At 40.3% G+C, this 26,149-nt stretch overlaps 2 protein-coding genes across 3 annotated transcripts; both read left to right on the plus strand.

Annotated features, from left to right (window-relative positions):
* Positions 1-3,681: 3,681 nt before the first annotated feature.
* slc4a1a (solute carrier family 4 member 1a (Diego blood group)) lies at positions 3,682-12,239 on the plus strand. Of its 2 annotated transcripts, none has more exons than XM_084925287.1 (21): positions 3,682-3,835; positions 4,901-4,977; positions 5,098-5,153; positions 6,148-6,254; positions 6,346-6,392; positions 6,476-6,641; positions 6,727-6,862; positions 6,939-7,008; positions 7,117-7,159; positions 7,255-7,439; positions 7,555-7,762; positions 8,041-8,244; positions 8,349-8,497; positions 8,591-8,785; positions 8,906-9,151; positions 9,251-9,340; positions 9,781-9,947; positions 10,054-10,295; positions 10,379-10,548; positions 10,983-11,156; positions 11,248-12,239. In XM_084925287.1, exons 2-21 carry the CDS (start codon positions 4,951-4,953, stop codon positions 11,290-11,292), a joined length of 2,727 nt encoding a protein of 908 aa, XP_084781413.1. In that variant the 5' UTR covers positions 3,682-3,835; positions 4,901-4,950; the 3' UTR covers positions 11,293-12,239. The 2 variants fall into 2 exon arrangements, with proteins under 2 accessions (XP_084781413.1, XP_084781412.1); XM_084925286.1 differs by having other exon boundaries at positions 3,682-3,815.
* A 3,829-nt stretch (positions 12,240-16,068) lies between these two features.
* On the plus strand, positions 16,069-25,328 carry ubtf (upstream binding transcription factor). The gene is made up of 21 exons (XM_084925288.1): positions 16,069-16,363; positions 18,118-18,176; positions 18,532-18,704; positions 18,799-18,882; positions 18,984-19,139; positions 19,234-19,298; positions 19,400-19,526; positions 19,606-19,716; positions 19,807-19,940; positions 20,052-20,193; positions 20,290-20,331; positions 20,418-20,528; positions 20,896-21,051; positions 21,172-21,318; positions 21,516-21,626; positions 21,711-21,799; positions 21,889-22,078; positions 22,177-22,224; positions 22,331-22,384; positions 22,500-22,622; positions 22,719-25,328. The coding sequence occupies exons 2-21, from the start codon at positions 18,140-18,142 to the stop codon at positions 22,845-22,847; spliced, it is 2,229 nt and encodes a 742-aa protein (XP_084781414.1). The 5' UTR covers positions 16,069-16,363; positions 18,118-18,139; the 3' UTR covers positions 22,848-25,328.
* The last annotated feature ends 821 nt before the right edge of the window (positions 25,329-26,149 follow it).

A 26,149-nucleotide genomic window follows, 5' to 3' on the forward strand; every position in this document is an offset into this window, starting at 1 on the left:
ATACACTTATTAGACATATGATTATTTTGAGCCCCTGACTTTGATGCAGCCTCAGATGACTTTGACTTTAGTTCTAATTAGATTGTCTTGGTAGTTTCAGTATGTTAGCATTGCCACTGTGCCCCTGTTAGCACACTGACATGTGTCTATCTTAAAGGACTGCATCCAAGTACAGTCACAAATGACAAACACGGTTTTTCTGTTTCTACTGTTTAGATATGTTACAGTGATTTCTTTATGAGTGCATTTTACTATTTTCACATCTTTCTGACTTGGAGTCCTATGCAGCTCAAATGGTGCTGTCATTGAAGCCAAACCAATGCTAAGAATTTTTTAAATTCACAGAATAAACTTTTCATTCAAATGTTTAAGCTGATTATTCTAATAAACATTTCCCTCCTGCCTGGCAGCTCCAAATTCATCATCTTTTGTCCAATATATCCCACCTCTTCACATGTCTAAACCATCTCTGTCTCCTGTCTTTTTATTAGTTCCATCATCTCCAAACTATTTGTCATAGAAGGTCTCACTACCATCGTGTAAACTCTCCCTTTTACTCTTGGTGCTATGCTTCATTCACAAATCACCCCGACACTCGTCTCCACCCACTCCACCCTGCATGAACTCTCTTCTTCTTTTGTCAACTGTGCATTGTCTACGATTGTTGACCCCAAGCATTTAGACTCATCTAGTTTCACCAACTCTGCTCCTTGCATCTTCACTGTGATACCAGTGTCCCTCTCATTCACACACATTTTCTGTCTTGCTTTTACTGAATTTCATTCCTTTTCTTTCCAGACCATACCTCCAACTCTTCAGCCTCTCTTCCACCTGCTCCCAACTCTTACTATAGATCATAATGTTGTCTGCAACCATCACAGTGCACTGAGACTTGCCGGACCTCCTCTGTCAGCCTATTCATCACCAAAGAACAAGGGGCTCAGAGTTGATCACTGATGTAATCCCAGCCCATCCGTCACTCCCACTGCACACCTCACCACTATCTCTCTGTCCTCTTACATGTCCTGCGTAACCCTCACATACTTCTCTGCCACTCCTGACTTCCTCATGTATCTGTAAATTCATATATATACACGTATATATAAATTTACATATATTTTCAGCGGTAGTCTCAGAACTTCAGACCCCGGTATTGGTACAGGCTGTTTATTATTTATAGTTTTTTTGTATGTATACTACCAGTCAAACATTTGGACACATCGTCTCATTTAATGGTTTTTCTTTATTTTTACTACTTTATACTATCTTATATTTTTACATTGTAAACGTACTGAAGACATCAAATATACGACGCAAGATATATGGAATTACGTAGCAAAGAAAAAAATTGCTAAATAACTCTAAACATGTTTTACATTTTATATTCCTGAAAGTCACCATCCCTTTACTTTGTTTACGGCGCTGCAAACCCTTGGCCTTCTCTCAATGAGCTTCGTGATGTAGTCACCTGAAATGGTTTTCACTTCACAGGGTTCATTTGTGGAATTTCTTGCCTTCTTAATGGGGCTGGGACCATCAGTTGTGTCGTCAGGTTGGTACACAACTGACAGCCTATTTGACAACTGTTAGAATTCATATTATGGCAAGAACCAATCAGCTAACTAAAGAGAAATGACAGTCCATCATTACTTTAAGAACTCAGATTAGAGCCCAGATAAATGCCACACAGAGTTCCAGCAGCAGACACATCTCTACGTCAGCTGTTCAGAGGAGACTGTGTGAATCAGGGCTTTATGGTCTAAGGAAAAGCAACAAGCAAAGAGATTTGTTTGGGCCAAGAAACAGAAGGAATGGACATTAGACCAGTAGAAATCTGTGCTTTGGTCTGATGAGTCCAAATATGAGATCTTGGGTTCCACCTGCCCTGTCAGAAAAGGTGAACGGATGGTCTCTACATGCATGGTTCCCACCATGAAGCATGAAGGAGGCGATGTGATGATTTGGGGGTGTTTTGCTGGTGACACTGTTGGGGATTTATTGAAAATTGAAGACACACTTAACCATTATGGCTATGGCACAGCGTCCTCTGCCGACATGCCATCCCATCCAGTTTGCATTTAATTGGACCATCATTTATTTTTCAACAAGACAATGACCCCAAACACATCTTCAGGCTGTGTAAGGGCTATTTGACCAAGAAGGAGAGTCATGGAGCGCTGCGCCAGATGGCCTCGCCTCCATGGTCACCTGACCTAAACCCTGTTGAGATGGCAAAGGGAAAAAGAGTGCTCAGCATCTCAGGGAACTCCTTCAAGACTGTCGGAAAACAATGACTACCTCATAAAGCTCATCGAGAGAATGCCAAGAGTGTGCAAAGCAGTACTCCAAGCAAAGAATGGCTACTTCTAAAATATAAAACATGTTTTGAATCATTTCACACTTTTTTATTTACTACTTAATTCCATATGTGTTCATTCATAGTTTCATAGTGATATCAATGGACACCACTATCTTTGCCAGATACCAGGCCGCCAGATAGTTAATATACAAGTATTTATGAGTAATATAACATTTAAACTAAGCTACATAAAGCACATTATATATTATACATGTTTTGCTAAATTGTGTTCTGTTTCCCTCTCGGAAACAGAACACCTAATTTGTAAATCTGCAGACTCATAAAGAGAAAACACCACTTTATTATTGGCCTGCTAAGAAACTGGAAAGAGCCTTATGATTGGAATTTGCTGTCTCAGGGAAAACACACGGGATTAATCAGTTTTACTCACACTGAACGCAGGCTCAGGGGGGCTGGCGTTGGCAGATGCTGGCAGGGATGCTGGCTTGGGCCCAGGTCACATATCTTAATACAGAACTGATACTGAAGCCTTCAAAAATGCATTTAGTTTATCAGTGATGACAATCATGTGTTCTGTGGCTTTAAGTGAATGCCAACAGGAGTGCTTTTAAGATTGCCTGTATGGTTGGTTTTACCCCAGAAGACTTGTGAACAGGAAAACGGTCAGTTTACTTTGTGTGTTGACTGATAACTGCACTTGTTTTTGGACTTGCACTGCAGTAAATTCTCATTAGCAGTGCTCTTCCACGAGCTGTTATCACATGTTTTGAAAAAAATTATGTTCCTCTTATTGTTTTTGTGTCTTTATTCATCTGTTTTACACTTTTTCTCAGTCTAGCCACATCCATGTGTAGCTTATCTATCACCAGCTACCAGCCTCCACCGCCAGGCAACTGCTGAGGATGTCTCACCCTGTTGATACCACATGACATGTTCGAGGGACAAACCAGGTGAGCTTGAAGGCTGTAACCGAAAAAAAAGTTGAGTTTAATGTGTTCCCATCACATCACATCAACCCCTAATTTGAGGGAATCCCCAGTACGTAAACAAACTGACGTAGTGAGATGCTCTGCTCTTGATACTGTACATTGCCCCCTTCTTTACCCTCTTTGGCCCATGTGTGCTCCTTCGACAAGCTGAAGTACAGCTTGCTGTTTCATGCTGTCCCTGTCCAGACTTGGTTCATGCTGAGAGGGCGGATCGTCCAAATTAGGGTTGGGATATCCCTATGTCAAGGTGTCTAAGGCTGATAGCCATGTTTGTCTCTATCACCCCCCACCCATTCCTTGTTAGGTTGCCCCAACAGCCAACCAGAGGACCAGGAGGGTACTGCACCTCTTACGGTCGACGTAGTTTCATATGGGTGTTCCCGCTACTCTAGTTTTCTTGCTGTATTTGTCTTTTCGCTTGTTCTGGCTCATTTTGTCGCCGGGCTTGTCGAAGCTGACAGAACGGCTTGGCCTGTGATCGGCCTATTTCCTGTGCTGGAAACCAGGTAGGAGTACCTGTGTACAGGTAGGGGTGTTACCTCCTGTTGTAGGGTTCAGACACACTTTTTAGCATTAATAATCCACAGGGAAGGGGTCAAACAGGATGGATATCAGAATGTACTCCAGTAGGAACATAGAGTCAAGCTTTTTATGTTTCTGACATGTTTGTAAGAAGTTTAGAGTGAAATTAATTCATTTGCTTGAGTAATTTTCTGGTAATCTTGTTAAAGAAAATATTTGTTGTTTATATTTGTTGCTTTATTTTTCAGCTTTTTGTTGTTAATTTGAATGCATGATAGAACATGCATGAAATGTTTAGATTTTTATTATTGTTTAAAATATATATTACTGCTTATTCTGACTATATGTTTAATAATCTGCATATTTTCAGTGCCGGGAAAAATATCTTTATCAGCAAATGACAACGCCTTCTTAAGACTTAAACTAACTAATGTCATTTGTTCCAAGAATTGCAAAGTTATTATTCAGATCAGATATAGAGTAGATGTGTAATATGAAGGCTTTATTTTTCTACTTTTTTAGGTGTCCAACAACAAATATTTTCTTTGCCATTTATACCAAAAGTGCAAGACTTGTACGTTTGTTTGAAAACTTGAAATACACTTCACTCAAATAATTTACAGTTAGATATTATAATAACTACTATGACATCTACATTTTTCTATAATGTATGGTTCAATACCAAATAGTCCAAAATTTGAAAATTATTACTGTAGTGCTGTTGAGGATAAGAGATGTGTCTTGTTGAAGGGTGTAACCCAGAGATAAGACTCTGTAGGGCCTTTTTTTCAGCTGTAACCTAGTTCATATTCTTAACGGCTGGTTGATTATCTGCCCTCAGCTGCAACTCTGCTGACGAACGAGGATGATATATGATGGATTCCTCATTGAAACTCCCTAAAAGAAGATCAAAGCAGGTTTTACTGTGATCATTTAGGGAATCAAAGTATGCCAGAAATCCCAACAGATAAAATACCTGTCTTGCGCTTAGTCCATAGTGAGGTGTTGTTATTTCTTATTAGTTATCCCATGTGTTTTTATGTATATGTTCATTCATCCTCTGCCTTAGGGAATGCATGAAAGTATCTGAAAACTGGGAGGACAGATAAGCCGACATCCATGGAAAACAACTTAACTTTTGAGGAGGTTGTTTGTTTTGTGATTTTACATCCATTCATTCATCCATCTAAAATCTATGTCGCTTTTTTTAATCCATTTTCATCCAGCTGTTTCAATGACTTCTTTTACAACTTTGCTCATATCTAGGGCAGTGACATGTCGTATGAAGTCAATGGCTCAGCCTTCCCTTCTCCAGTGATGCTGTGAGTTCCTCCTGGCGTCGTTAAGCAAAACTGCAGTCCATGTTTATGTTGAAATTGTGGTGTCTCTGATAAGATAAGTGGGTCCTTCCCTGCCCTCAACTGAGAATGAGCATACTCTTGCCCCAACAACTTCCTCCATGACTGTATTTAGGTCAAGTTCTAATCAAACTATTTTGTCTGTTAAGTTTCCATCACAAAGTAAGGCTGTGAGGTTTTTAGGCTCTGTTGGCTAATTGTTTAGGTTTTCAGATACAGCGATAGCAGTAGTCAGTTGCACTGCAAGTGAAAACACCCACATTTACTTGATCGCAGTTTAGCAACAGAATAGCACATAAACTTAATGATGCTTATCAGATGGTCAGAAAAATATCAAAAAGAGACATTTGTATATTGCGAGATACCTTCTGGGTGTAATATATGGGCATCTGCTTACAATTATAGGGCCTGCCTAACAGCATGTTGGGCTGTTCTCAATAGCCATAGTTTACAATTATGTTTAATTTAAGTCATGTAGGAAAGAGAGGTCTGGATGCCTCTTACAAAAGCTCACACACTGACAAATGTTTAATTATCATGAATTCCGGGTAGCAGAGGTAGTTTAAGTTTATAGGTCAGCCATGAGATACACAGCCAATCATCGTTACGCTACAAAGCAGCTAACAAATTAGTTGAGCAAGCCTGCCATCTTGTGGCCATTTTCAGAATGACACTAATGACAGACTAACTGTGTGAGTGGTTTGATTGATTTAATCAAGGAAAGATATTTGTTTTGCTAAATGCAATCACTGACTTCAAAGTTAATTTCTCTAAAAACACAGATAAGGCAATGTAATTTTTTATTTATATTTAATCACTTTATAAAATGTAAGATCAACTGCTTGCTTGTCTTTACGACTTGCCTGTAAGACTTGATGTGATGTCAGAAGGTGTTTTTGAGCAGAATTCATGATGATCCCTGATCTTAAATAGTGTTTTCCTTTGGTGCTATCACTAGGACCATACCAGGTCAGAGTGATGACTTTGACCTTGAGAGGGGGAGGGAGGAGGTGGAAGAGGATGAGCCATCTCCGGAGCCCATCATCATTCCCACCAATTCAGAGGGTAAAGTCTTCTTAAAGTCTGTGTTTTCTCTGTGTTGTGGTTTGATTTTATATACCTACGTACAAATCACACCTCTGTCTTTTTATTTCAGCTTTTCTGAATCTGAATACCAATGCCACAACAAGAGGGGATGCCCAAGTTAGTTTACAGTTTTTAGTGTTTCAAATCCATTATTAAAATTCACCAATGAATCACCAACTAATCACACTGAATTATCATAGGCCTATGTGGAGCTGAATGAGCTCGAGGGAAACATCTGGCAGGAGACTGGCCGCTGGGTGGGCTACGAGGAAAACTTTAACCAGGCCACAGGAAAATGGGGTCCTTCTCATGTCTCCTATCTCACTTTTACCAGCCTGCTCCACGTCCGCAAGGCCATGAGTACAGGTGAGTATGGAGCTTAACGTGTACACAAATCACTGTTTATATCTGAATAAAATCAAACTTTAAAACCTGTGTTACATTTCCCCAGGTGCTATTATCCTTGACATGAATGCCAGCAATCTGTCTGCTGTGGTTGAGAAAATGGTTGATGAACTGCTGAACAAGGATGTGATCCGTTCCAGTGATCATGGTGACCTGATGAGAGTTCTCCTGATGAAACGCAGGTAACCCATACAACATATTTCTTTTGCAAGATGCCAAATTCTTAAACATGACTGCTCATTTGATTTGTCCTTCCAGTCAAACTGAGGGACCTGTGGTCACTCCCTTTGGTGATATTCAGATGCAGACCTTTTCTGTCACGAAAAAGGTACAAATTTGGGGGGAGGTTATGCAGATTATTATATGTGTATTTATTTATTTATTGTCAGTGAAGCAGAGTTTACATGTTTTACTACTTTACTTGTTCTCTCTGCAGAGAGACAGCTCTGACAATGTAGAGGCTTCAATTGTCCTCTCAGGTATGCCTAACTTTTTCTGATTTCCCATTCATTTATCTTCAGTTTTTGTACCTAGTTCTGGAACAGATATATCAAAATGTGCGTGTTTCTCACAGGTAAACTGGACTTCCTGCAGAAACCAGCGGTGGCCTTCATCAGGCTGAGTGACTCTGTAGTGATGGAGTCTGTCCTGGAGTCTTCTATCCCCGTTCGCTTCATATTTCTGTTGGTGGGCCCCAGCCACAGTGGAATCAACTACAGCGAAAGCGGTCGTGCCGTGGGTGCTCTGCTGGCCGACTGGGTGAGCAAGAAGAGGAAACATGCCTCTGTAGAAATTGCGCAGTTTAATCAAAATAAAGGACACCTCATTTGTTTGGTTTCAGGTGAATAAAAACTTATATCTGTTTCTATGTCAGGTGTTCTGCCTGGAAGCTCACTTGGCTCAGACTTCAAAAGAGATCACAGATGCCATCGCTGACTTCATGGACTGCAGCATTGTGATTCCTCCCACTCAGATCCAAGATAAGGCAATGCTGGAGCCGGTGATTGACTTCCAGAAAAAACTGTTGAGTGACAGACTCCGTTCCACAGACCCCCGTCTTACCTTTGGAGAAAGGGTGAAAGGTCAGCATACAACTAAAATAAGAAGCTCCTATTTGGCCTTTAAAAAGAGAAATCTACAACACCTACAACAGCAAAATGAGCCAATGAGGTTTGGGGAGTAATATGAAACTCCTATAGATTTAATTTATTGTACACAGTAACAGAAAAAGAAAAAATGGACACAAAAAAAACCCAAACCAAAATTTAAAAAAAAGATTTCTAAAAGAATCTCATGCATAAGGAAGAACTGAAGGATTTTGGCAGTAAATAAAATTTATTTGATTTGTTTGTTTCTCTAGCTCTGCAACCTCCACCGGGGCCAAAGGAGGATCCTCTGGTCCGAACGGGCTATCCTTTTGGTGGCATGGTGAAGGATATCAAGCGCCGTTACCGCCACTACATCAGCGACTTCACAGATGCTGTGAACCCTCAGGTTCTTGCTGCCGTCATCTTTATTTACTTCGCTGCCCTTTCTCCAGCCATCACCTTCGGAGGGCTTCTAGGTAAAAGAGAGCGACATAGAGAGAAATGTGTGATTTTGCATTCTTAACTCGTTTTAGAAATTTGCTTTGTTTCATTAATATTCATCCTTATTGTGTGCACCCAGCTGACAAAACGGAAAAAATGATGGGCGTGTCAGAGCTTATGATCTCCACTGCCGTCCAGGGTGTCTTCTTCTGTTTAATTGCCGCCCAGCCAGTCCTTGTCATCGGCTTTTCCGGACCATTGCTGGTGTTTGAGGAAGCTTTTTTTGTTGTATGTAAAAGTTGTTGCATGTCAGAACTCAAAAACTCAAGTTTCTTAAAGGCTACTTTTAAAACTTCCTTTCCTTTTTTCCTTTTTTAACAGTTCTGCAAGATGCAGGGTATTGAGTACATCGTAGGCCGCATATGGGTGGGTATGTGGCTGATAGTGATCGTGGTTCTCATCGTGGCAATGGAGGGCAGTTTCCTGGTCCGATACATTTCCCGCTTCACCCAAGAAATCTTCTCCATCCTCATCTCTCTCATCTTCATCTACGAGACCTTCAATAAGCTCTTTAAGGTTTAATTTGATTTCTCTAACTGTCTTATTTGCTTTATCTTCTTGTACTTTCTCATAATTTCGTTGTACATGTACAATGACTATAAAGGTCTATTCTATTCTATTCCTTCTCTTTTTCAGATCTTCAAAACCCATCCTTTGATCCTGAACTATGACTATCTGAATGATACACTGGACAATCCTTTCCACCCAGTCATGACGGAATATGTTGAGGTTAATCCGGATGGAAATGTAACAGTTAAGAAGGTTGAAATTGAAAGGGCATACCCCAACACTGCCCTGCTCTCTATGTGCCTGATGTTTGGCTGCTTCTTCATTGCATACTTCTTCCGTCAATTTAAGAATGGCCATTTCCTTCCTGGCTGGGTAAGATCAAGTCTTGAACAGAGAAGTATTCCAACTCAACACTTTATTTAGATGCTGAGAATCTGACCTTTTTGTGTCCTTTGCTCTCTTTCTTACTAGCTTCGTCGTTTGATTGGAGATTTCGGAGTCCCCATTGCTATTTTCTTCATGATTGCAGTAGATATCAGCATTGCAGATGCTTACACTCAGGTGAGTGTTGTGGAAATGAGCATATAAAAATAGTTATTTAAAAAGTATCCATGTCTTTGTGTGCAAATAATCACAAGTCAAATACATATCTGACACGCTCAGTGTTTCTAACCCAGTTGCACCTATATGGTGATCAGGTGCAGAGCTTTTAAACATTCCCTAAATTAGATGGAAATGTGTCTTTCTTGAGATCAGTTAGAGCTGTGTCTACATTCAAAGACAAATCAAAACCCTTTCTAATGTCACATGTTTAGCATTCTTAAACTTATCTTTTTAAAACTAACCCTTAGAGAGAAAGCAAGATAACTTGCCCCCTCCACGTCTGTCCCATTAGCATAAATTTTCTGAATCCAACCAGTTCTCAAAATGTATGATGGAAGTCCAAAGAATCTACCTTTAACTGTCTTTCTAATTAGCATCATCACTCTGTCTTCTCATAGAAATTGGTTGTGCCAAAAGGTATTGAAGTGACTAACCCCATGGTGAGGGGATGGTTTATCAATCCCATGGGAGAAAAGAAGCCTTTCCCCGGCTGGATGATAGGTGCCAGCTGTATACCTGCAGTGCTTGTCTTCATCCTCATCTTCCTTGAGTCCCAAATTACTACGTGAGTGACACTTTAAACGAATACAGTATTAGTTTGTGTGATTTCAACTACTTAAAAAGAAAATATTAAAGAAATCTCTGTTTTCAATGTTCTCTGTGAATCCCAGGCTGATTGTGAGCAAACCGGAAAGGAAAATGGTAAAAGGGTCGGGTTTCCACTGGGACCTTCTCATCCTGGTCACCATGGGAGGAATCGCATCTATCTTTGGAGTCCCTTGGCTGAGTGCTGCCACTGTGCGATCTGTCACCCACGCCAATGCTCTCACTGTCATGTCTAAGGGCCCCAAACCAGGGATAGAGAAAGTGATTGAGCAGAGGGTCAGCGGCATGATTGTGGCCATCATGATCGGTAAGTGCCGCCATCTACAGCAATGATGCAGGCACTTCAGAGTCAGAGTAAATAACCATTTTACCTCTCATGCCAATTTTCAGGAGTTTCTATTTACATGGAGCCTATTCTGAAGATGATTCCAATGACTGCTTTGTTTGGCATCTTCCTCTATATGGGTATCACTTCTCTAAATGGAATCCAGATGTGGGACAGGATCCTTCTGCTCATTACTCCCAAGAAATACCATCCCCCTGATGCCTATGCCACCAGGGTATCTATTCAGCACAATACAGTTTATTTTACACTTATCAGCTAATCACAAATAATTTGTATGCAGTACACCTTCATGTTTTGAAGCTAACTCACTGTGTTAGACAGTTTTCCTCAGAGCACAAAAAGTATTTAGTATCGTTTACAATTTTTAATCTATTTGCTATTTTTTGCATGTCTTTGTAGCTTTGTGCCTCACATTTGTGTCTTCTGTTGTATATCTTTGTGATCATTTTTTACCTTGCTTTCATTTTTACTCACTTTCCCAGACCTGTTAACGGTACTTTCAAAAACAGCCAATGGTTCACAGCTCCTTGCATTAGATTATGTATCCCATCCTGCTTTTTCTTATATATCTAAGTCTAATGGTGTAATAATTACCATATAGCTTGTCAATTAGTGCATTTCTCACTCTTATTTTTGTCATTTGTACAGGTGAGTACCATGCGAATGCATCTGTTCACTCTGATCCAGCTCGTGTGCCTGGGTGTACTTTGGGCGGTGAAGATGAGCAGCTTCTCTCTGGCTCTGCCTTTTGTTCTCATTCTTACCGTTCCTCTGCGCATGTTCATGACTGGCAGGCTCTTCTCTGCCATGGAAATAAAATGTGTAAGTGCTTATCTATATTTTTCAAATGTATCTCTTCGTGTCATTTCATATGTACATTTTCTTGTTGTAACCTGATTTGCATGTGTTGCAGCTGGACGCTGATGACGCCAAAGTGACATTTGAGGAGGATGAGTAGGATGGATCCATACTGCCACAAACATCACCATACCGTTCATAGTCACATTTTATTTAGTGATGCCACTTCTTTGCAGATTCAAACTGTTCCATTATTGTTTGTCTTTAAAGGGCATTACCTGACATTTATTAATATATGACTTCTGCATCTAAATTTGTGTTTGCAACCATAACAGACAACCAAAATGTATTCAATTTCATCATTGAGACCTATCAGGTATTACTAATTAATATTTTGAGGTTTTAGGATTTCAAAAATGTTTTTTAAGGTATAAGTGGCTGTTTATGTACTTAGATGCAGAGTGGCATTTTCTCTCAGGGAAAAATGAATGAATGAATTTTGAAAATAAGAGATATTTTCCCCTGAGATGTTAGATAGATCCATTTATATATAATAGTGTTATTTTCTTTTAGTGCTCAATTACAGCATGGCTTTAATATTACAACAATGCAGTTAAATTGCAGTTCTGCCTATGTTATAATAATGTAATTTCACCTTACTTTAAGCTAAGGAAAGCTGATGACAGCTCTTCAGATGCGCACAAAATAATTAATTTTGTGAGTCTATAATGTGCCTTTTGTCCATAGTGTATCAGATTATTCAGAAAAGTGTGAAGTTGTTTCTGAAGTTTTCCCATTTACTTTGTGTATTCTTTATGCAACAGTTTAGACTTTTTTTGTTCAGTTGGCCTATATAGAATATAAATGCACTGCTTGTGTGTAAGTGTTTAAATGCTTTGTGATTTTAAATGAGATGTGCAGTGCAGGTAGATAGTTGATGCTGAGATCTTATTGTTTGTATTGATTGTTATACTGATGACATAATCAGGTAAAACTCTGTATACATTTTCCTTGTCGTGCATTTTATGTTGCCCATCACATTTGTGTGCAAAACACTGTACATGCTTTGGATTTAATTTTATTAAAAAAATAAAGACAACATTAAAACGCATGTTTTCATGAACGCATTAAGTAACACAATATGTCACATCACATGTCAACAGTTTGTCATTATTTTTACCCTGCAAGAAAGAGGAGAGGGCGTGAGGAGCATGTCTGCCACTCAGCTTCATGCTGCCTTCAATGATGTCAGGAAAGTCCTGCTGCTCTGGAAGACAAGGGGGGCCTATTCTTACTTATTCTTAGCCTGAACTATGATAATAACACAGAGGGGGATCATTAAACGGAATACTGCTTTCTTTCTCAGACTAGTAAAACATGTTTAGTTGAATGGCATGTCACATAATATATAGATACGCAACATGCAAAACCGTGAAGTTGTAAAATACGCCCTTTGTTATGTATTTTTTATTTCATGATGTCACTTTTTAATAATGTTTCTAATATCCAATCAAGACAAACATAGTTGGATTTCCCTATTCCTTAAATAGTGCAGCTGCTTTGAGGCAAACTGAACTGCGACACAAATAGTTAAAATCCTCGATCACGGTAGGAAAGGGGTAAATTGCTTGTTCTGAGCAAGGGCGTAGATTTGGCATGGACGGAAGGGACATGTCCCCACCAATATCCAGCGATTATTCAATTGTCCCCACCAATAATTTAATCTCTTCGAGTAAAGAAAAACAAACCCGATAAAAAGAAAAAAACAATCCGTCAACGTCTCATTCACCCAGCGGCGCAGAAAGAGTTAAATTACGTTCTCTACTGGAGTCCTACCTCATGTGACAAATATGGGCAATGTGATTGGCTGTGCCTTTCAGGGAGCTCTGTTTAGTTTTAGCAGCTGCAAGCCTGCGCTGCGAGGACCTGCAAGGAGGAGAGGAGGATGGCAGCAAAAAGGAAGAACCTGGATATAAAAAAGTATTTCGGAAACTAAATGCACAACAGGCAGCACTATTAGTTATCTCAGTCTCCCAGAGTAGCATTTCTAATTTTGATTGAAACCGTCAGAGAAAACGGCAGCCTCGAGCAAGCCAGGATATTAGTTTACAGAGGCTGTTAGAATTATATGTCTAACGTTAAAATGTTGGTGACACAATAATTTCTTCCTAATGGCACTGACATATTCATAGGGTTAATTTTTGAGACAAAATATCATGAGGTAGTGATGATTTTGCAAATATTCCACCTTGGAGTGCAGTTTGCACAAATTGTTTTAAAATTGCACTCACCCTACAAACATTACTGATGAGTCAAGATCTGCACAAATTGACAGAAACACTGAAGCAGCTACACATTTTATTCTTATTGTCATGTATGTCCTGTTTGTCAGGTGATAGAGAGTAATGGTGATACAAGATCACAGGTGAAATTGGATGATGACTTGGTGGTTCATTACTGTATTTGAAGCACATGTGTGACTGCATGTATTTGGAATGTCTCACTGTTATTCATCAGGTGACAGAGGCAGCTCTGCCATGTTGTAGCTCAGACAGAGGTGAAGAGGCGAGGTCACAGGTGACTGACTGATGATTTGGTGCTATAGATTAACTAGTATTTATTATCATGACAATTGTTAGGCTGCTGATGTAAATTGATTCATTAGTGTATATTTGACAAAGAATCTGAATTGACATGTCTCACTTTTTATATGGCACGAATCCATGTGTTATTTTATCAGGTAGCAATATGTCCTAGTGCAGTCAGAGGGCAAGAGCCAGGGCCAAAGGTGAGGCACTTCAAGCACACAATAATCATTTTAATCTGAGGATAAAACGCATGTACTGAGGCTGAAAGAAGCTTCAGTGCTCTCAGAAGACTAAAAAGATGGCTAAGGTCAACAATGACTCAAATGAGATTAAACAATGCTGCTGTATGCCATGTCCACCAGGAGAGACTGGACAGTATAGATGTAAAACAAATATGCCAGCAGTTTATCTCAGTTAACGAGAGGAGCAGGCATGTGTTTGGCTCCTTCACATAGTCCACATTGAGTTGTTGTGTGGGGCACCAGTAGTCCATGTCTGCTGTAACAGTAGTTCATGTTTAGAATAAAAAATCCCAGCTCACTGATTTGATAGGGGCAATAGTGTAGTGTGCCTAAAATGTTGCATAATTTTGCTGAGAGATCTTTTGTGGTAATCTTAGATGAGTAGTTTTATGGACAAAAACCACCAGGTCATTCAGTGTTCCCTTAGTGCTAATATGTTAGAGATGTTGGTGTACTATAACTGAACTAATGTTGTTAAGTTCTTAAAGTCATATTCTTTTATTGTCATGACTGTATTTGAAGCTATTTTTATGTTTGTATGATACCTGATTTATATGGAATATGGCTGAAGTAAACTAAAGCCTAAAATACTTAGTCAGTCATTTGTTTAATAGTAATTTAACATTATATAATTCACATATAAAACTATGAACTGTAATTTTAAATGGTTTAAAAGCATGCAGAATAGCATATGTAGGCAAGTATATTTCTCCTTCTTTTTTTTTAATCAAGAAGCAAAGACAGAAAGGAAAAAAAAGAAACAGGGCAGGGTTCAGTGGTTGAATCATCCGTCCCCACCAATGCCAAAACCAAATCTACGCCCTTGGTTCTGAGTCTTACATTTTAATTACATTACATTCATTACACACTGCTAAGTCCCCTGCCTCTTTACAATGAGTTTTGTTTGTTTGTTTTCTATAGGTAATGTGACATCTCGTGAAGTTAAGATCAGCTCTATATGACTTATTCATTCAAGCATGTCTTCATTTGTCTGAACATGCAAAGATACCCGTTTTTCCTACACCATGGGAACGCAACACGGTTTAACAAGGCCGAGGGCCTGAAAGTCATTTGTTTTCCCTGAATCGGACTGCCTGGATTGGATGGCCGGGGGTTCCGCCCACAAACACACAAGGTGGAGTTGAAAAGCAAAACATGCTGGACCAAAATGAAGCTGTCAAACAGCCGCTTACAATATACAAAAAAGAGGTTAGGAGCAGCGAGAAACTGCGCGGTTTCTGCTTTATAGACCACTTTAATATTTATATTTTAAGTGGAAATCTGGCGTTTCTAAGTAAAATTTGTGAAGTTTCGGTTTTAAGTTGATATAAAAAAAATCTGAGGGAAAAACGTGAGTTGATTGAGTTGCATGAATTTTACAATCACCTGTAAAACGTTGGCTTTCATTGCACTCTCGGTGACCCGATAAAGTATTCGGTGGGTTCAAACTTCGGCTGCAGATGTGACGGGGTCGGCCTGCGGGAGTAAAAATAATCGCCCTCGGTTGTATTCAAACTGAGAGATCGGAAAAAATGTGGAGGTCTCGGCGTAGCGAAATGGTTGGATGGAGAGAGAAGAGCTGCTGCGCGCTGAGTGGAGGGAGACGGCGAGTGAGATGGAGGCGGGGGGGAAGGACCATCTCTGCGGGGACTGGAGCCCAGGACCGACGGCGCAGTGCTGGCTATCGTTCAACCCTCCCCTTCTTCCTCCACAGCGACACCGAGGCTCACGCTGAGAGACAGGTAAGCCAACACAACAGCCGATCGGTTTCAATATACAATGCGCGTACGTGATAAACAAACCGCGAAAAAGCCACCAAAACGCGATAAATATACATTTAATGCATGTTTTTGTTTTCTCGTAAAGCGACTCGGTCGGCAGCTTCTTTGTAGTAGCGAAATAAACCGACGGTGGTAGGGTACAGACGACGGCGGCCATACCCGAATTTCTTGTCCCAAACAGCGGGGAAGGAACTGGATGTAAGACCCCGGGGTAAACGTGATAAATTTATTTTTAAAATAACACGATAAAAGGCTCTTTTGAGCTAACCCCTTCATGGAAACTCGCCTGCTTCTGCTATACAGGGAGTATTTGCGTAGGAGAATAAACGGTGGTTTCCGCGCCGAGACCTCCATGCGGCTGTTGGCGGAACAGCCAGCCGCCTCTCTCGGTTAGCCATCAGGGATCTCAGTTTAATATCTCACCGTGCAGAGACTCGCCCTCTCTCTCCCCCTCTCTCTTACTGGCTAGCCCAGAACCTCCGACGACCGAGCTCGGAGAACCCGCCTTCTTGCCCTCGCTTAAACGCTTTTGGATCGAGGGAAGGGAGTCTGCGACGCCCTGGCTTTAGTTTTAAGCTCCGTTTCTCTGTGTTTGCAGTGCGCCATTGGACCTTGTCACGGTAGGTTTCCTTGTAGAGCAGAGCTGAAGCATGGCGGACCTGGAGCTGTTTGTCGCGCCAGAGAAGCTACTCAGCCGCGGTTTGTTAACATGTTTCCTCGGAGCTTTAGCTAACGATTTTAGATGCCGTTTAATGCTACAATACTGCAACCGGAACTGTAAGCAGCTACGGTTAAAACTGAATCGTGGTTTTAAAACAACAAAAAAAAAATCAGTTTGACGCGATAACATTTGCCCGTTAAAAAACATTTTCCATTTTCTTCTTTCTTCCTGCGCCTCCGCAAGTCTTTCCAGCCACCACGATATTTACGGGCATTTTTACAATTTGTTACTAAACCGCTGTCCACCATTTAAATTAGCTGCTTTTTATTAAAGGCAGCTAAATAAAAACCGTTACGTGATTTAGATGATTGGTTGTAAACAGCAGCTAATGTTAATGTGGTCCAGGTCTACTCTGCAGGACACGAAATTGTTCTTAGATGCCAAAAAGCCTAAATCCTTGTATTAAATAACCTTTAAAAAGGCATAGCTAAAAATAGTTATAAGAAAATGTCCGAATTTTAGCCGCATTCGGTGTGTCAAATCGTCCTTGCTCGTGTAATACCTCAACACTCAAATTTATATCACGCATATTGTCATAATAATTAAATTTAAGGTAGATTTTATGTTTCAAGAGTTATTTATATACAATGTGGAGGTTATTTAGTTACATAAATGGTGAAATCGATCGTTTAAATGTAGCTAGGTCACACGGTGGACACCACATTGAGCTGGGGCCATCAAGGACAAGATGAACAACAAGCAGCCGCCATCATTGGAACACAGCTCGGTTACGCCTCGCTGAAGAATGCTCTGGATTTTGCTAGCAAATCCCACTCTGAAACGCCTGAAACGTGAATAAAAACGGCCTGCAGATAACCTTAAAACACATTTATTTACTGTAAACGAATGTTATTTTCGATTTCATCGCTCCGGTCTCAGTTAACACTACGAGGAGAAGATTATAGGTTTTGCGTGGCGGAGCTAGATCAGCGCCCAACGGTGATGAGGCGCCTCTGCCGAGTGGCGCATTTGGCTGCAGTGCTTCCAAGCTACCATTCCCCTTTCTCGGAGACCGAAAGCAGATCCCTCGTCCGTGGTCAGCTGGTCGCCTACAGCTGCCCGTCCGTCCACGTCCATACGCTTCCTCCTTCCGTGGATCCTCCCCAACCTCAGCTCCGACAGAAAATCCTCCATTACTGAGCGGACCAGGCGAGAAAATGGTCGCTCCTGTGTGTCCACGATACTTTTGTTGTGGAATAAGGACAGTACTAATACGCCAAATTCCGGTTGGCAAAATTTGCTCGACGGAGACTCCTGTTGTCGTAGCTAGATGTGCTAGTTGAAGCCCTCCGCAGTGTTATTTGAGATTTGAAGCCGTCACAAGCAATAGCCTATGTCTCACCATGTAGCGTAAACGTTTAAGGGGCGGTGTAATGAACATAAACCATTATGTCGAGCCAAATTTAAATTTAACGACTTTGACTCGTCATTATTACTTTTCTATGAAGAATTAGCCACTTTAATTGGTAATTAAGCCCATTTATACAAATAAGACAAAATAACATTAATTACTATTTTTTAAAGATCACGAACTGGTTAAAGGTAATATACACGAATATGTATATTATAAACTGCTGATTGGTTCTTGATTGAAGTCGATATATAAAAGATATGCTTTTAAATAATCTTATGGGATTTTTTTTTTTTCCGCAGATCCAAGACAGAATATCCGCAAATGAATGGAGAAATGGAGGCAAGGACACAAGACCAAGGTGGGTTTTTTGCTAAATCAAGTTTTTCTGAACAGAGTTGATATGTAGATTAATCATGGCAAGGCAGCACTTTACATAACCTTGTATGTTAAGACCATAGTATTACACTTGATTAATGTACTAGTTCTTCTAAGAATTACAGCAATTAAAACTGAATGTTTGATTCAGATTAGATTAGATTAGAATATATGGTTTACCAACTTAAAGCCAATAGTAAGAATAGAATAGTAATTTTATTTTTTTCTTGTCAGAATACACAAAAGGATGTATAATTTGAAAGACATTTTGGGCAGATCTGTTTTTTCCTTTGTGATTTTCATGTCTTTCTTCTCTCTCTCTTTTAACATTTTCACAGTATGGGCGCAGGATGACCTTTTAAAACTGCTGGAGGCCATGAAAGTGGCTCTTCCACAGAAAGACCTGACTAAATACAAAACATCAGAGTCCCACCTGGACTGGCAGAAAGTTGCTTTCAATTCCTACACAGCTGAGATGTGCAAGCAGAAATGGCAGGAGGTGTCGAAAGAGGTGAGTTGATTTGTATCGATTTTTCTCCAAGTCAGATTGTTCTGTTAAGTCAAGTCTTCTGAGTTTCTCCGTTTTGTTTTTCTGCCAAACACAGATTCGTAAATTCAGGACCCTGACAGAATTGATAGTTGATGCTCAAGACTACATAAAGAACCCTTACAAGGGCAAGAAAATAAAGGTGAATTCAAGTCAACATTCACATGATTTATGGCCTACCAGTTGTGTTAGTGGAGTTCAAGGCTTAAGTAATGCCGTCCCCTTTCTCTCCCACAAATGCAGAAACACCCAGATTTCCCCAAGAAGCCTTTGACTCCATACTTCCGTTTCTTTATGGAGAAGAGGGCCAAGTATGCAAAGCTGCACCCTGAGATGAGCAACCTGGACCTCACTAAAATCCTCTCTAAGAAGTATCGGGAGCTGCCTGATAAAAAGAAGGTCAGTCAAAGACGAACACCACTGTTTTGACCATCATGTTTTTTCCCCCAAAAAAATATCCTTGGAAAAATAACGTTTCTTTTCATAACTACAGAAAAAATATGTTGACGACTTCTTACGAGATAAGGAAACATTTGTTCAAAGTATGATGAAGTTCAGGTGAGATGATTTACTACTTTATTTTTTTAAACTAGTCATAACACATAAGCCTAAAATGCATAATACCTGTGTTTAATACATTTTTTATGATGCCTAAACAGGGAAGAGCATCCAGACCTGGTGGAGAGCATGGCCAAAAAAGGCTCAAATGTACCAGAAAAGCCCAAGACGCCCCAACAGTTGTGGTACAACCACGAAAAGAAGGCCTTCCTCAAGCTGCACCCTGATGTGAGTTTAGCTGCGCAACAAACAGAATGCAACTTTTAGCCGCGTTCAGAGATTTTAACTTTTTCTGTGTCTCACCCAGGCGACCACCAAAGACATTAAAGATAGTCTTGGCAAACAGTGGACGCAGCTTTCTGACAAAAAGAGGCTCAAATGGATCACCAAGTCGCTGGAACAGCAGAAGCAGTATGAGGTGAGACAAGAATCAGTGTGTGGTTGCCTTAGATGACAAAAGATGACAAAAGAAAATTTTAACTGTGAGGATTTTTTTGCGATCTTCCAGGAGACGATGCGTGAATACATCCAACAGCATCCGGAGTTAAATATGACGCAGGAAGACATCGTAAAGTCCACCCTGACCAAGGCAGAGAGGCACCTGAAGGACAAATCTGACGGCCGTCCTGACAAACCTCCTCCGTGAGTCACGGCTACAAACACTCTCCTGACACATCTGAGGGAGGGGATTTTTGTAGGTCACTGCCCTTGCGGGATATTTGGTTTTAACATGTGGTGTTTGAATGCTTTCAGAAACGGTTACTCGATGTTCTGTGCGGAGCTAATGTCGAGCATGAAGGACGTTCCCAGCACAGAGCGTATGGTGATGTGTAGCCAGCGGTGGAAGCTGCTAAAGCAGGGTGAAAAGGACGCCTACCAAAAACGCTGCGAACAGGTGACTTGAGAATCATGAATAACTGAGAGGAAAAAGTCAATAAATAAAGCAAGTTTATCTAAATTGTCACATTTTTTTTGTCTTTTTTTCTTTCAGAGGAAAAAAGAGTATGAAATTGAGATGAACAGATTTCTCAGTGTAAGTCTCAAACATTGTTTACATGTTTTGTTTTGTTTTTACTGGAAGTGTTTCTTATGTGTGGTTTATTTGCTGTCCATCTGTAGAGTATATCAGAGGAGGAGCAGCAGCGGGTCTTGGGTGAGGCGAAGACTGGTTTTAAGAAAAGCACTGGAGCCAATAGTCCCGCATCTAAAAAGAAAAACTCTAAAGCAAACGTATGTCCCAGAATACAGCAACTTTTTATGTTTTTGCAGTCATTTAAGGAAAACACAACTTGTCAGTGTAGCAATGTAATGTATGCTCGAGTCAGATTTTGTTCCGTGTTATTTTCTGATATATAGTGTAGCTGTTTACATGTTCACCTAACACGCAAAGGTATAAAGGCAAGGAAAATATATTTGTGCGAAACTATTCAGACAGAGCCAATCGGTCTGTTTTTCAGAGGTACAGAAAGAGAAAACTGCAGCGTAATGCAATAACATTTTAATAAGAATTTTAAATTCAAGTGTGCTTTACAGTTATATTTCTATTTACATAGATGCTTTCATGTATTATTCTGATATTCTCACGTGGAACGTGCAGGCAAATCCAGAAAAACCCAAAAGACCCATTTCAGCCATGTTCATATTTGCTGAGGAGAAACGTCCCAAACTGCAGCAGGAGCGACCAGACCTTGCTGACAGTGAGATCACAAGACTTCTTGCTCGCATGTGGAACGAGCTGCCAGATAAGAAGAAGGTAACGTGTTAGTTTATGGAACAGAAATGCCGCATCGGTAGACTTTCAAGTTCAAAGGTTATTCTGAAAGTGGGATTTTTCAATTATTTTGTGATGTGCTGGATTCCTCTAATGATTTAGGAGAAGTTTAAGCGCTTAGAATCGGTGTTGAAGGCAGAATCGGAGAAGAAGGAAAAAGAGGACCGCAGTCGACTCCCAGATCCGCCCAAAAATGCACAAGACATCTGGCAGCAGAGTGTTATAGGCGACTACCTGGCCAGATTTAAGGTATCCACAAACTAGCTGTTGTATTTTAGCCCACATTATTCAGTATAATAGCAAATCTTTTTGTGAATAGAAATTTACTTAATAATCATGCTGATGTTAACAATGAGCTACAGATGTGTAATGCTGTTGATGACAGAGTGCTGGAAACACAGACAACATACCCAGAAATGGATTTAATGCCTGTATGTGGTTTGCAGAACGACCGGCCAAAGGCACAGAAAGCAATGGAAGCAACCTGGAGCACCATGGAGAAAAAAGAGAAGATTATGTGGATCAAAAAGGCAGCAGAGGACCAGAAAAGATATGAGGTTAGGACACAGTCTCAATAAAATCTCCTGTTTCTCTATATGAAACCAGTGAGAGCTAAATGTTGATTTACCTGTCCTCAACAGAGAGAAGTAAGTGAGATGCGCTCGCCTGCTGCTGCCATTGCCTCAGGGAAGAAAATGAAGTTTGAGGGTGAACCCAAGAAACCGCCATCGTAAGTTTGCGACATTCAGCTCATCTGTGCTGCCTGATTTAGCCAATTCGAAGGCCTGACTTTTTTTTTTCCTTTTACTTTGACTCTAGAAATGGATATCAGAAGTTCTCTCAGGAGATGCTGTCCAATGGAGAGCTGAATCATCTCCCAATGAAAGAGCGGATGGCTGAGATTGGCAGCCGCTGGCAGAGGTTACCACTGAAGGACAAGGACCGCTACAAGAAGATTGCTGAGGAGAAGCAAAGGCAGTACAAAGTCCAACTGGAACAGTGGCTCGCTGTAAGAAGAATTTAATGGATTGGGGGGGGGGGTTTGGTGGGGTGGGAGGCAAGATGTTTTTGAGACATTTGGAAAAATCTATTTCCGTCTTTTCACAGAGTTTGTCTTCGCAAGAGAGAAACACTTACAAAGAATATAATTCACAAGTAAGGAATGTTTTTGATTTGTAACAGCTAGCATTTACAAACAGCTGAAATTGCAATATCTGTTTTTGATATATTTTAATGATCTATTATTTCGCAAATCATTCAGAAAAGAAGAACTACAGCAAAACCAGGAGGCCCCAAGGCAAAGGCCAAGAAATCTGTGAGTACAGACATTTCTTTGTTTGCTGTCTTGGAGCTGAGTTGAGCAGAAACTTTAATTTTTTTATAGTCATGTTATTAGCATTATCTGAAAGGGGGGGGATCACTTGTTGCAGGATACGGAGGAGGACGAGGATGATGACGACGATGAGGAGGATGACGACGACGATGAGCAGGAGAAAGCTTCCAGTGAAGGCGACTCTTCCAGTGAGGAGGACGATGATGAGGAGGATGATGACGTGGGTGTTTTCTCTGCTCAGATACATGAGATAGTTGCAACCAGTGGTTTTGAGTTTTTGCTGAAAATGCGTGTATATATTTCTTTTTGTTTAAAGAAGGAGGACGATGACGACGACGATGAAGACGACGAAGAGGACGACGAAGCAGACGACAAGGAGAACAAGTCGGAGGACAGCAGCAGTGAGTCGAACTCACAGGGGTCGTCAGACTCTGATTCAGACTGAAACGCGCCATCACTGACAAACTGAGCAGCGCTGAGCTGAGCCAAGAGTCCAGGGAGCTCTGCCACTGTGCCAACCCTGCTCTCCTCCCACCACCAGAGGGAGCCCCTGCATTGCCTCATCCATTTCACACTCACCCACTTTATGTTGCTGCGCTGGCGATCTGTACAGAAGGAGAGACCCTGCCCCTATCTGGAAATCAGTTCAATTCCATCCCCAGCGCAGTAGTCATCTCACAGCACGGGCCACTGACAGTATGCCAAAAACAGCATCCCACTGGTTTGGTGATGTCATGAACATTTCTGCACTGGTTTCAATCTTGACTTGCAGCTTCAGTGGTTTAAGGTTAGAGTTTTAATGTGTTGGGTAATTGATTACCCGCTCAGTCTTTTATTTTTGTTATTCCGATGATTAGTTAAGGACAGGTGGCTTGAGTTGTGAACAGGCTGAGCCAAAGAACACAGTACGGTGGATCACCTGAAGGTGGGCAGGGGGGGAGGGTATGCGGGGTACTGGAAAATTGCACTCTACAAAAATTTTCATTTAATCTTTTTTTTTTTTTTTTCACAACATTGTTGTGTTGTCCTCGACTTACGATGTAGATTTTATGATTTGGTTCTTAAAGAGGTGGTATTTTTTTTCAGGAAAAACAAAAAAATCAAGCCATTATGAATGTCTTTTTTTTGTCGCTGGAAAATTTGAGAGTTTGTTACATACCCATGTTTTTTCATTTGAAATTTACACTGCCTATAAAGTATTCAATCCTTGGATTTTTCATGTTTTATTGCTTTTCAACATTACAAAGATTCAATTGGACCTTTTCACACACATCGGGATGTAAGGAAGCATAGCAACATTTATTGGAAGTTAACAGACTGCATCTTTTGGGGTGTGTTGTAAAGCTTTTCAATACAGAACTGACATCGACTTCATCTAAGCCTTGGCGTGATGGAATATTCCCTCAGCTAGATTCTGTCTAGATTAAACACGAATCTAAAACACAAGACTGCGATTGCATGCTGGTGCTTTTCATGTCTACCTAGCTGTTTGGGCTTCCAGATTTAGAACGTAGTGTCAAACTGTGTAAACAGTTTAGTTTTATATTGGGACTTAATTTAGATTGGTTTATAGGGATTGTTTTAACTTGGCCGTAAAAGAGTTATAAAGCCGGATTAGCCGTTATGGTTCCAGTATAAAACATAAAGGTCCAATGGGGGTTGAATACTTTCCAGGACATTGCACATTGCCATGTGTCTGTCACTGAAAAAACTCATTTATCCAAACTGACGTGTTGTAGTCGATCAGTCTTAACAGTTCTTACTCAGTTAATTGAGCAGGTTGTAATTATTAATTGCAACACTTGTCCATATTTAAAGCTCAGTCTGACTCTGTTTTTAAAAGCAACGTTAAATATGCTTTTCTTTTTCTTCAGAACTGTTGCTTTCCATTTCATTTACAGTTCAATTGCGATTTGCTACCAGGTTTGTTTTAATTGTGAGCAGTTGTGTTTTGATCTATCTGGACTCGTCGTGGGTGTTGAGCTGAATGGACTCGTCCATTTTTATTTCCGAGTTTTAATAGTATTGACTGTAACCCACATGGGTTCTGTTCTGATGCTTATCCCAAAAAAAGCGTGCACTTATTGTAAATCTGTCCCTCTGTGTGAGTTTGTGTGCATGCATGCACAGAACTTTGTATATATGAGGGCGTTTGCGTGTTTCTTTGCTTTAATGTGTGTTGTTTTTGCCGTTTAGTTGCATACCATGACGTGACAGCAGTGTGCATGTATGTGCCTGTGCGGGGATATCATACCAACACCATGAATGTAGATATTGTTAAATCTTTTATTTTTTATTTTTTTTTTCTCCAAAGGTCTTTGCAGTCATGTCATTGAAAACCTAAAAATGGGCTTATGTGACTGTGTTTTTGGGTCTCCAGACAGATTAAGTACATGGCAACTATTAATAATCTGTTAATAATGGGTTTATTTTGACCATTTTGAATCTCATCACAGACTGAAATAAAACCAGCGTGGACTATTTAAATAACTGGGGGAGGGAAAAGCAAAGCATTTCCTTTTTGAATGACGAAAGTTTGTAAAAGGGAATTAGGAAACTGAGTTGCCAGTGGACTTGGGGTTAAAAAAGACAAAAAAAAAAAAGCAACTGTAATTTTCTGTAAATACTGTTTTTGTATCGAGTGCTTATTGTTTTGTTAGTACTTTTATTTTGGCAAGCCCTCATCTGTGGTTTCAAAGGCCAGTGAGTCTTTCACTCACGGGGGAGAATTTTTGGTTAAATTCGCCTGTTTTAGTTGTTTCTTCTCTCCCTTATGTTGGTTTATAGAGATATCTAAAACAGCAAAGCTTTACAAGTTTGTACTGCTGACAAATTGACAGAATTTGATGTTTTATATAGCTGAGGGTGTTCTTATGTCCTTGTAGTTCAAGTATTTGGGCAAATAAATGACCTTTAACAGTTAAAAGTGTGGATTTATTTAATATGTTGACAGCACACAAATCAGTACTTTGTTACAGTTTTAAGAATTGTTATATATGGTCCTGAATACATTTTAACCAAACAGAATCCAGGGCATGGATCACACGAAGTAAAAAAATTGCACTAAAATTTTTTACCTGTAGCAGTTTTGATTGGAAGGAACGGATACAGCATAGCATCATGATATTTTGCATGCCAGCATATCAACATTCTGGAAACCCTGCAGACAAGAGGGCTCATCTCTCTTGCATGAAATCGACTCAACCGAAAAAACATCCAAGAGCGGACGCTTAGACTTGACAAAGCTACCTCCTACTTCAAGGAAAGCTAATGGCTCAGTCGCATAAGTAAAATAGGACATCTACAAGAAAAAAGTGTGGCTGCCTTCTGATTGTATTGAATTTTTTCATATTCTGCAACTGATTGCAATTTGCTCAGATGTCAGAGTGTTGCACACTTACAAACATTGCTCAGGTCATCTGACAGGTGGCAACATTTCTGCAAACAGTTACAATCTGACTTGTAAAAAGGTGAAAAATTGCAAAATGTTAAAAATGGCAAAAAATACTGGCTGTAGAGTGAAGTATTGTGATAATATCATATCATGGGGTGTCCGGTGATTCCCAAATGTAGTTCTGCTACACATGACTAAACTGAAGCAATACTCAAACCTTGATGTGATGTTGTAAAGCAGGATCCCCCACAAGGAACTCATCATGTCAGATGTTGCTCTGGTGGTGTATATCAAGTTCCACAAAATGGAAAAATGGCCTCTAGTGAATCCCTGACTTTAACCAAATCCAACAC

This window comes from Perissodus microlepis, chromosome 4 (assembly GCF_051167445.1).
Source record: "Perissodus microlepis isolate ML-2025 ecotype Zambia chromosome 4, ASM5116744v1, whole genome shotgun sequence".
Taxonomy (NCBI): domain Eukaryota; kingdom Metazoa; phylum Chordata; class Actinopteri; order Cichliformes; family Cichlidae; genus Perissodus; species Perissodus microlepis.

What these genes read in the sequence shown, in the direction of transcription:
- slc4a1a (XM_084925287.1), top strand. Translation starts at nt 4,951, where the DNA reads ATGGAAAACAACTTAACTTTTGAGGAG. An exon ending in GGCTTCAATTGTCCTCTCAG is followed by an intron (nt 7,160 to 7,254) that starts GTATGCCTAACT and finishes TGTTTCTCACAG; the next exon opens with GTAAACTGGACTTCCTGCAG. An exon ending in GATTGTGGCCATCATGATCG is followed by an intron (nt 10,296 to 10,378) that starts GTAAGTGCCGCC and finishes GCCAATTTTCAG; the next exon opens with GAGTTTCTATTTACATGGAG.
- ubtf (XM_084925288.1), top strand. Translation starts at nt 18,140, where the DNA reads ATGAATGGAGAAATGGAGGCAAGGACACAAGACCAAG. An exon ending in TCCTCAAGCTGCACCCTGAT is followed by an intron (nt 19,527 to 19,605) that starts GTGAGTTTAGCT and finishes TGTCTCACCCAG; the next exon opens with GCGACCACCAAAGACATTAA. An exon ending in ACAAAGAATATAATTCACAA is followed by an intron (nt 22,225 to 22,330) that starts GTAAGGAATGTT and finishes CAAATCATTCAG; the next exon opens with AAAAGAAGAACTACAGCAAA.